Below are 12,043 nucleotides of genomic sequence, written 5' to 3'. Positions count from 1 at the left end.
TGCGATGGACATCATTGTAATTGCTCTTCAATCATCTGCAAATGCGTAACATGTAGGTTGCATGCAAAGCTATTTTTGATATAAGGCATAAGCTCTGATTCTTTCTTTTATTTCTGATCTTGCATGATAACCACACAAGGGCAGATCATAGTTCCATAATATGTCCTTTACTATATTATGCATAAAGTAATCTTGTGAGAGTCTGAAATACTATATTATGATACTCTAACTTACTGGTATTTGTTCTATACCAGCTGTAGTAAGAATCAGAAGGTATTCAAGGAAACCATATGTTAAAGATCTCATTATTATAGCAGTCTCCTGTGATGCACCTAAGGCTAGTGAAGCTATGTGAATGGGTGAAGAGGAGAGGAATCTTGCAAGTAAGAGCAAACTATGATCAGATTCTCAAATTGCATTAACATCTTAAAAAGAAATTACTAAAACATCCAAGTCAGCTCATGATTGTCCAAGTACACTCAGTTGTCAAGTCGAGTAGTGGAATTAACTACCAATATGCTCAATGGCTGGTCAAGTTGCTCCATGTCTATTTCGGGTAGGGACGGCCTTTCTCGAATGAGATTATGTGGGGATATTTTAAAGGTCTGTAGCTGGACATGCACCAAACAAAGATTATGGGAGGTTAAGCCCCTAACAATGTTCCCCTCTCCACAAGATGTCAGGACATGCACCAAACAAAGATAAGTTAACCATTCAAACATTTGCTGGTAACAGGTATTTTACATTTATGATGTTTATACAAGTAGAAGAAATGATGGATTGATTTATATCACTGATTAAGTTATTTCTCTTAATGAAAGTGGCTTTTCTCGTCAATGTAATTGGTAACCAGTTAGATCGGTTGATCTTCCAACTGAACATGGAATATATCTATATGCAAGAGATAGGTTTATCTGATGCATTGTTATTTCAGTCTTTCATATATTTGATAATGAATATGAGCGTGTTTTCTAACTGAATGTTATTGCCATAGTTAGCAATGGAAGGAGAAGAGATGAAACAATGGTATTTGATGCCCTTAATGATACAGTGGTATTTGATGCCTTAATTGATACAGTGGTATTTGATGCCCTAAATGATATAATGGAATTTGATGCCCTCATTGATATAGTGGTATTTGATAGTAATTATCATTTAGATAAAGTGGTATAGCTACTTGTTCCTAAGTGGTATTTATGGACTAACTTGGGTTTTGCAAAAGCATCCCCAAACAGATTTCGGTTTTGAATTCTACGATATGTAGATTTTAAATTCCTTGTTAAATTCATTGATGGTGTCTTCAATTGTTAGTTATAAAATTTTCGTTTAACTGATTGTAACCGTTAATCTCATTCACATGAACATAACTGATATAACTGTCTTCCTATGAATGTGAAGTAATAACTGTATTTCTTTGATATGCTAGTTATTAGTTAAGACCCGAGAAAAGTGGTTGTTACATTGTGTCGTATGAACCATTCATTAGAAAGCCCCTTAAGCTCATCAATTGATAAGTAGGAGATATTTTCCACAGCAAGTCAAATTGTGATATTGCTATAAGGATTTAACTATATAGTTTTTGATTCAAACTCATTGACCCATATCATGAGTAGTGATTCACACACGAATCCATTTGTCATGAGACTAAATGGAACACTTAGCACTCATTGGATCTAGATGATACTCATAGAGGTGAAGCACCAGGACTTCCCAGGAGGTCACCCATCCCAGTACTACTCCATCTCAAGGGCGCTTAGCTACGAAGATCCCTACTGGTTAAACTCACTCTACTTGCAACCCCATTTGTAAAACCTTAACAAAGTGTTGTGCCTTATGAACCATTCATTAGAAAGCCCTTAAGCTCATCAATTGATAAGTAGGAGATATTTTCCACAGCAAGTCAAATTGTGATATTGCTATCAAGATTTAACTGTGTAGTTTTTGAGTCAAACTCAAAAACTATTTTATAATTGTGATATTGCTATCCCTTGATATTGTTTAGTATTTTATAATTTAATGGTCAACCAATATTTATTTATTGTTACTGGTTGAGGATGAAAAGCTATAAAAAGTTTGACGATCATGTTTCTTCATAGTCAAGAGTCCATGTTATTTCGCAGCAACACTCATTTCGCATCAAATTGAGGATATCAATTGATTGCAAACTTATTGATCATATTCAAATATTCTAATGTTTCTTTAATGGTCCACTTTAGTTTCTTTAGGAAGCTTCCTTTTTCTGTCTACAGTTCATGATAGTTTTATTTAGAAACATCATCATTGTAAATGTATTTAAGGAGGCTTCATCAACTTTGATTAATCCATCAATTTATCATAACATGGTATTAAAGTGGAAGTCAATTTGGGTCTAGCTCTCTTGTGGGAGGGCCCAAGATTTCAGGCATTGGTTTTTGACTCAATAACTCGTGTTACAGTTTTGTAATTTGTGTTTGATGGTTACTAGCTAGCTTCTCTCAAGCTAAGGGTATCTATTATCCATATCCATTTTTGTATTTAATTTTTTTAATTTCTGGGTTTGTTGAAATTGTTGGATCTGTATTTGAGACCCTTCCCCGTGTGATTTTCAAGCATTTGCTCTCGGGTTTAGGCCCATGATCTAGGATTTTTGTTGAGAATATTTTTTTACGATTTTTAATATCAAAACAGTTCAACAAATTATAGCTCTAATTTTCCACTCTAAACTTGTTGAAACCTACGTTTTCAAATTCACAATGGCTCTATTTGTATATTTTATGTACTCACATCTACTCAGGTTGCACAACTGAATGCATCTCATTTTCTGCAAACACCGAATGGCAATCCTGTTTTTTTTGCTCTAAGTAGATGACCTCTTCAAATTGTGATCTACGATATCTTCATCCCCCTGCAATGTGCCTAGCACACATATTTGTTTGTTTGTTTGGCCACTTGGAGATGTTTTGGTTTGGGTTTTCATCATTTAGTTCCCTTACAAAAAATGGGTTTTCATAATTTTTCCCGTTAAAAAAGTTTTGTATGGGTTTTCCCAATTTTTTCCATTAAAATGTCCACATGGATTTTCTGATTTTTCTCCATAAATATTGTTGTTTGGGTTTTTACTTTTCTCCTCAATATTCATCCTCTATCTATCCATATATGTGTCTCGGCCTCCCATCCCACCTAAGTACCTATCTACTCACCTTATCGTACGATATGGAATATGGGGTACGACTAGATAGAGCTCCAACTGCATTTGGCGGTGTGGGAGGGAATTAAACCCCTATGTTGTATGAATTCAAGGGAAGGGATGGGGCTAAACGTCATTCGAGTCCCTCTCACTATATATCAATGAGGGGGTCCAGCCCTCCCTTATCTATCTCAACCACAATTCGCCCTTTTTTTATATCATTGTGGGTTGAAGCTATAGGTGGAGATGAGGGGCTTATTTCTTGTTTTAGTATCTTTTTAATTAAAAAATTCTAGTTAGGTTTTAGAAATTTTTCCTGAAAAGTAATTGTGATTTTTGTATGACTATTCCCACGAAAAACATTGTGTACAAGGATTTTATTGTCTTTCCTAAAGTAAAAAAATGTATGTTGATTTGTGTCTTGGATTTTGTGCCAGCTACTCACTGATGTTTTATTGTTTGGTATTTATCAAGTTTTCTCCTTAAAAATCATATCTAGTTTTGATAAAGTTTTCTCCTCAAAAAAACATATTTTTAAAGATAAAAAAGTTACACTCAAAATTGTGCTTTCAATTTGAGAAGTTGTTCTCGCTGACTTTGGCTTCTAGGAGGGATAGTTTTGTTTCCTAACATCAATTTTGATGGATTTTGGATGTCTCGATTAGTTCTACAAGTTTTGCAAATTCAAAGAAGGTCTAAGAAGTAGGTTCATTTTGCAAAGCATTCTGACGAGGAGGCAAAATCCTTTTATATGTATTCACGACTAGAAGGGAGTAACCTTTTATGCCTTTCTGACCTAAAGACCTACAAATTTTCTTCTTGAGTTAAAATAATGACCAGTAAGGGAGGGTATTCAAATACCCTCATGTTTCTTTAATGGTCATCTTAGTTTCTTTAGGATGTTTCCCTTTTTGTCTTCAGTTTAGGATTGTTGTTGGAAATGTATGTATGTGTGTTATCGTCTCGTTGGCACTGAAGTCAAACATTGTGCTTGAGATGTGTTTGTGTTTGTTCAAACACTATGGTCGAGAATTCTTGGTGACAAGTTCAGGTATATTTGAAGAAGGAAGCTGATCCGAAAGAAGTAAGGTTGTGTGTTGGACATGTTACTGCTACTAAACCTATAGAGCAGTGGAATACAAGCATGTATTCAGTGCTACAGAACAATGGAAGACATATATGTATTTTGGAGATTGTGACAATGATATTTGTGAGTTCTGTAGTGTTATATTCTTGGGGCCATTTATCAATAGTTCAGTAAAAGGGATATGCAATGTTATATACTTGAAGATGACAGTTGTTCAGTTGTGTTTTCCAGAATGTTTCCACTCTAGGAATAAAGGTTGAAGAAGTACGCATGTTATTTGAATTGTATTAAGGTTTTGGTCTTGGTTGTGGTGTTTTAATAATCTGGAAAATGTCTTACCAAATGATGCAGTTTTGATCAAATGTTCTGGTCCAAAATCTGTCAAACATTCTAAAGACAGCAAGAGCTTCCATGCAAAGTGTTTCATGAAATGTCAAACATCTGAAAAGTAAAGCAATTTGGTGTTTGTCAAAGTTAGAATTGGGGTTCCTATACTAGCTGACTGAGAGAAATCTGTTTTGAAGCTTCAATGTTGCTCAAACATGTTTTTGCAACTCCACAATCCAATATCAACCTAAGACAACTTTCTCTCTCCTTCTAGCGACTGTCGACACCAATACTGAGAATGAAATGACTTTTTACACACTACCAAATTGTCCTTACTATTTGCAAACACCAACAATTAAGTCACATCAACGCTGCATGAACTCCAACAGTCATTCACACCCATATATAAGCATAACTACCCATCTTCGTATCTCAGATGTCAACACCAAAGAATACTTTAAACATCTTCAATTCAATGTCATAGCAACAATGCAATCTCAGAACACTAGAAAGTAGTTGAATCTCACCATACTCTTAGCATGAATGTTTCTAATGCAGCACAACTATTTCTATCCTTCACAGAAGGGGGCTCTCGACTCGAACACCCAAAACTTCAGCTACAATACCAACATAAAAGCTTGTGGCTATAAGACACCTGGTACGAAACATACATGTCCATTGTTTATTCCTTTGGTACCTTGAATACCTAATGGTAAACTCTGTAATGAATTCACACTAATAGATTGGGGCTGAATTCACACCAATAGATTGGGGCTACATCCAATCTAATTCTTAGAGGATTTGCGTCTCCAAAATAATGCAGTCACAACGACAGCCACAAGAAAGCTCTAAGAAAATCATCACTATCCATTAATTTTTTCTCTTCAAACACCAAAATTTTATCTAACCTCTTCTCTGTGATCTGACCATGAAACAGGTTCTATTGCTTGGTGGAGATAAAAGTGAAAGTTGTCTCCATCCTCTCACACTCAAGCCAAAACACACATTCCAAATGACTTTAGCTGTAGTGCCTATTGTGTTTGCAGTCTGAACCTTGTTGTGATGTGAATATCAGGATTTAACTGTGTGATTTTGAGTCAAACTCGATGACCCATGTTTCATGAGTAGTGATTCAACATGAATCCATCTCTCATGAGAATAAATGGAACACTTAGAACTCATTGGATCTAGGTGATGCTCACAGGGGTGAAGCACCGGGACTTCCCGGGAGGTCACCCATCCCAGTACTACTCCAGCCTGAGCGCGCTTAACTACGGAGTTTCCTCCACAGTTAAACCCAAAGCTTGCAACCCCATTTGCAAAACCTTCACCAAGTGTTGTGCCTTATGAACCATTCATTAGAAAGCCCCTTAAGCTCATCAATTGATAAGTAGGAGATGATTTCCACAGCTAGTCAAATTGTGATGTGAATATCAGGATTTAACTGTGTGATTTTGAGTCAAACTCGATGACCCATGTTTCATGAGTAGTGATTCAACATGAATCCATCTCTCATGAGAATAAATGGAACACTTAGCACTCATTGGATCTAGGTGATGCTCACAGGGGTGAAGCACCGGGACTTCCCGGGAGGTCACCCATCCCAGTACTACTCCAGCCTGAGCGCGCTTAACTACGGAGTTTCCTCCACAGTTAAACCCAAAGCTTGCAACCCCATTTGCAAAACCTTCACCAAGTGTTGTGCCTTATGAACCATTCATTAGAAAGCCCCTTAAGCTCATCAATTGATAAGTAGGAGATGATTTCCACAGCTAGTCAAATTGTGATGTGAATATCAGGATTTAACTGTGTGATTTTGAGTCAAACTCGATGACCCATGTTTCATGAGTAGTGATTCAACATGAATCCATCTCTCATGAGAATAAATGGAACACTTAGCACTCATTGGATCTAGGTGATGCTCACAGGGGTGAAGCACCGGGACTTCCCGGGAGGTCACCCATCCCAGTACTACTCCAGCCTGAGCGCGCTTAACTACGGAGTTTCCTCCACAGTTAAACCCAAAGCTTGCAACCCCATTTGCAAAACCTTCACCAAGTGTTGTGCCTTATGAACCATTCATTAGAAAGCCCCTTAAGCTCATCAATTGATAAGTAGGAGATGATTTCCACAGCTAGTCAAATTGTGATGTGAATATCAGGATTTAACTGTGTGATTTTGAGTCAAACTCGATGACCCATGTTTCATGAGTAGTGATTCAACATGAATCCATCTCTCATGAGAATAAATGGAACACTTAGCACTCATTGGATCTAGGTGATGCTCACAGGGGTGAAGCACCGGGACTTCCCGGGAGGTCACCCATCCCAGTACTACTCCAGCCTGAGCGCGCTTAACTACGGAGTTTCCTCCACAGTTAAACCCAAAGCTTGCAACCCCATTTGCAAAACCTTCACCTTGTTATATTTTCATCCATGAGATACTTGATACTCATGTTATGTTACTTTTGAGACGACCTAAGGGTCGAATGTTATACCTTGATTTCAATATCATAGATGTTTCACTACTATGCTGTTCAGTTTTATCATATTTGCATGTTGATGCCATATTGAGATAACAGTAAGTCTAGGATGATATCTGGTTATCTAGTATTTGGAAATTACTCTGATTCGGTTATGTGATGGATTTTATGCTATGGATATTTACTTCATTCTTATTTAATTATGTTTTATGCAAACCTGAGTGATGTAAATGGATTATATCAATATAATTGAATACATGGTTAAATTTGTTATTTAAATGCATTTATTGCTTCGGCTATGTTATTATATGCAATCGCACTTGATCGTGTGTTTTAGTGTGCAAGAGTATATCCTTGGCAGTGGCACATGGATTTAGTGATTCAACCATTCATATTTTACCAATGTCATCCCTGTATGGTCGACGTACCTTATTTAAATGTTTACTTAAACCTTTCGGCGATTCCTTAAATCTGGACTCATTTGCATTATGTGATTAGACCAGTGAGCATGTCTATGCATTTGGAGTTTCACATCGTCATGAAAGTTGTTAAAGAAATTTCTATGAATTTGAGTTTTCGAGCTTTAAATTTTATTGAATTTAATGTTTGGTAACTTTGCCATAGATGAATTCCTATTACTAGGAATAGTCTATTTTCGTTTGGGTCAATTTGGTGTCTAGCTAGTCTAACTGGCTATTTACCCTAATCGATTATTCACTCGAAAAGTGAATAAGTATTGAAAGAGGAATTTAATTCTTCACTTCTCACTTTTGTAATTTGAAAAATTGAGAGCCTTTTCTGAAATCCTTTTCTGAACAATTGGTTTTCTATTTGTTGTGGGAGCTATAGGCGTGGGATCTTCGTGAGGACGGACTCGTTGGATCCAGCTCGGGGAGACCTTGCTTTGCCATCATTTTAGGTTGTATCTATGGGTTATTTATTTTACCTGGCTGTTTTCCGTTTTAGCCCGTTTGGCTATTAGGTAGGACTCTCCCATTTTCTTGTTTCAGCTCAGTTTCTATATTTGCTTCTAGTAGCTATTAGTTTGGAGGCTGAGAACTAGTGTTCCCCTCCGTTTCTATTTGCTAGTTCTGTCCGATTGGTCGGGTATAAACGTTTTCCCAATTTTTGGGATGAGGTTTGGGGTTTCGCATTATTATGCTCATCGTTTTTGCATACGGTGTTCGAACCCAAATTTTATTGGATTTTCACGGCTTTTGTGCCCAAAGACCAAATGGTTTTTTATTTCGAAACTTTCTAGTTTTTGGGGTTTTTACCTCATTTTGTGTGCCACCTTGTTTTGTCAAGTTTTCTTGGCATGATGTTGGTCGTGGACCTGGATCATCCGTTTGGATGTCAGTCAGACCATGGTTGCACTTTTGTTGTTGCATTGGGATGCGTGTTGCATCTGCCCTCCAGTATTGTTTTTGGTTTGGTGATCTTTTGGTTGTGTTCTCATAAAGCCCTTGTTTTATGATCTTCATGATGGTGGTGCACCACACACGAGCATGCACGTGTGCAGTTGTCGGGTGACTTGCAAGGCTCGATCTCAAGGTTGTGTTCTGTTGGAGTTATGTTTACTAGGGTTAGGTTGGGAATATGCATGCCTACAGGCACTCATCATGTGATGAGCATGGGTATGTAGGGTAGGCAGTGGAGGGGCTTCTCTCACAGCCTTGGTGACCATTTCCCAAAGGGTTGGCGTGAAGGAGTTTCTAAACAAGTGATAACTAATTAAATTACTACGTAAGAAACTAAGATAATAAAAAAGTATTGTCCTACGGTTTAACTCAAAGGATACTGTGTTTTAGCCTTCAAGGAAATCCCTTGAGTGAGTGTCTGCATTAGTGGGATGGCCTCCAAGTGAGTCCCTTGAGAGTGTTTCCACATTTAATTTAGCTTGGGAGTACCAAGCGCATTACTCTCCACTATAGCCCCTACATAGTTACCCATAGAGTGTTTGAGTAGGACCTGTAGTACTTGTATTGTCTCATGCTCTTGGTTTCAGTCATCATTACTATCTAGAGTGAGTGTTAGCCATGGAAATTTTCTTTATGTGTGTTTGTGGTTGGATCATTATCTCCATCAGCGTGGTGGGAGTGGACCTACAAGTTTCACGTGGTTGGGAGGCGTAGCTACCTATACCACTATTGGGGACCAATGTACAAAGACAATCTATTATCCTAGTGCGACTGTTGATGGATGTTTTCACTTGGTACTTTGGGTTCTAGAGCATGCTTTCTTGTGATTTATGCTTTCAGTGGAATGCTTGTATATCATGTTTAGATGATGTTAGTATTGATGCATTTCCTTATTATGATGTTTAGCATATGATTGATGATGTTATCTGCTCCGTTGGAGTATCTACTGCTTTTGGTTTAGTATGTTAGATTTCCTGTTCTTATGATGTTATTACACTTTAGTAGTGATGTTCTTATAAGACAGCTCCAACTATCTAGTTGGCAGTTTGGGATGTTACGTGTGAGGATGGCTAGGGCCTTTGAGGTCTCATGATGCTATTATGGTTGGGAGGAACTACGCACTTAGTTTGGTTTTTTCAGTTCATTGCGATGTTTCTATACACTGTGATGTTACTTCTAGTATGTTCGTTTACTGCTTTGTTTCAAGTGGTTGTTGTAGTTCCATCTTGCAATTTAGTGTTCGTTTGTTGATGCCTCTATTTGTGGATCCGATACTCCCTGGTGTGGAGGAAATTCAGTTCATAGCTTTTTAACCTTATGTTTTATGGCTTGCTGTTTTGGATCCTCGCGCAAAAGTGCAAAAGTTCGCATGGTGTGCTAGGTTTCCTCACACAACTCTTGGTACTTCCTCGCATGAAAGGCAGTTTCTCACGTGGCATGTTGTACTTCCTCATGCGAGAATTCTGTCTGGTGTTGTCCTCGCAAGAAAAACAGTGGGTATCTCCACTGGCTTTTCAGGGAACACAATTTGGTGTTTTAAGTACCTTTTGGGTTTGCTTAATTTTACATGCTTTGACAGATCTGAGATTCTTTGTTCTATTGTCGTCCTTGGTCTTCGTTTCTTTGTTTGTGTGTTAGTTCGGTAGTGGCATTTGGAGATTCGTTGGTTGTCGGGATTGCGGTTAAGTCTTCCATTGCAATCTTTGTGATCCTCGTATGTTGAGTGTTGTGTGCTTCCATACTTGTTTTAAAAAAATTATCTTGGCTTGTATTGAATCCTTGTTCCAAGGATCTCCGGGCGAGGCATTACATTAGCACCTACAAATTTAATAACCAAATGCCAAATTTTAAATGCAAACATTTTAGACTTCCCTCGCAATAAAGGCAATCTCAATTAGAGTGTTGCATGTTACTTCATTCCCCTTCAATAATAATTCCTCCATCCCTATACCCCACTGCCGAAACGTGCACCATCTTTTAGTGTTTTTCCAAGATTAGGGAAAGGTAACGATTATTTAATTCAAACTCCATCCTCCATCAATAGGCCTCTAAAGTCCTCAATTCTAGTCTCTTTCACTTTAAATGATAAACATATAGTGTCTACCTCCTTATTCCCTTGTCTTTGAACATGTTTGAGTTTATAATCTCTTAGTTACCGATTCGTGAAACGAATCTAATTCGAGCACGTGAATCGGATCCATGGATTTGTGATTTTTTTCCCACAATTATGATTCGTGAAGGATTCATGTGTGTGTGTGTGTATATATATATATGTGTGTGTGTGTATATATATATATATGTGTGTGTGTGTGTGTGTGTGTGTATAGATATATGCATTATATATAGTAAAAAATGAGAGAAATATACATAAGTCTAAAACTAAATCATTTCAATTTGTGATTCTGGTGTAAATCTATGGATTGAAGCCATTATGATTATAAGAAAATAATCGGAAAAACAAAAACAAGAAAGCAATTTATTTTTTTTGAAGAATCCGGACGAATCTAGGCACAAATCCAGATCTGGATCAGATCCGAATCCAGATTTGGCCTCTAGAGCACAAATCCGGTAACTAAGTATAATCTTCTAATGGAGCCAACTCCTCATTGATTCAATCTATATGATTCAAAAGATGTCAGGCTTCCATGTCACCTTTAGTTATTGCACTTATTATTATTTGTAAATCTCTTCTAAATGAAGTTCTCAAGCTCCTAAACCTTTTGCTGCCCTAACGACTAGCAACACTGCTTCAGCAAAGGGTTTGGGTGAACCTAGTGAGACTTGAACCAGAGTTGATGTGTCACGTCGGGATCACTGACCTAACACTATGCCTCATGACTCCCTTGGAGACCAACATTAATGATCTTATCTAACACTAATGATTTTATATATATATATTCAGATTAAGGGTATTCTAAAATACCTTTTTCTTGAAAGAAAGACACACCCAAAGTCATTTTTTGATAAAATTAATTTCATCCAAAAATTCTTGCCATCTGAACTTCAACATGAGATTTCTGCCTAATGGAAATTTTCAAATTAAAAAATAAAATAAAATTAAAAACTTACTGCAATATTATAAAAAGCTAGATTTATCACAATGAGTATTTCTGGACTGGACCAGAAGAAATGACTCATAGGATATACAATAGAAGATATATACACAGCTCACTTTACTCGACAAGTAAAATATGGTTCTTGGACTCACTAATGAGAAATTATGCAATAAATCAGAACTGATGAAGATTGGACACTTTCAAAATAAATGGTTTCATGATGTTGAAACGATTCATCTCTTTTAGCTAACTACTTATGCCATGTTTGGTTAGACTCTATTTACTTAGAAAATAATAATTTGAATTTGAAATTATAATTTAAGAAAAAACAAGCAAAACAATGGACTAGTTCACCTATACAAGAATATTTTCTCACACCTGAGTAGTAGCATGTGGAGAATGAATAATGCGATCTAATGCTGCCAATGTCTCCAAAACCTACACAATTTCCAAGACAATCAAAATCATCAATTGTGCAATTCCACAATAAGATGATTAATGCAG

General features: G+C 37.0%; 1 protein-coding gene across 2 annotated transcripts in view; it reads right to left on the bottom strand.

Moving 5' to 3' along the window:
* LOC149568091 (ARM repeat superfamily protein) overlaps positions 1-12,043 on the bottom strand; it is a 338,742-nt gene that overhangs the window by 91,924 nt on the left and 234,775 nt on the right. For both annotated transcript variants that reach the window (XM_089821094.1, XM_089821095.1), the window contains exon 21: positions 11,918-11,977. In XM_089821094.1, the coding sequence (XP_089677220.1) occupies positions 11,918-11,977 (60 nt within the window). The remainder of the gene's footprint in view (positions 1-11,917; positions 11,978-12,043) is intronic.

This window comes from Cupressus sempervirens, chromosome 3, assembly GCF_028749045.1.
Source record: "Cupressus sempervirens isolate cs-2001-9-10 chromosome 3, ASM2874904v1, whole genome shotgun sequence".
Taxonomy (NCBI): Eukaryota; Viridiplantae; Streptophyta; class Pinopsida; order Cupressales; family Cupressaceae; genus Cupressus; species Cupressus sempervirens.
This window is presented reverse-complemented; position numbering and strand designations above follow the sequence as displayed.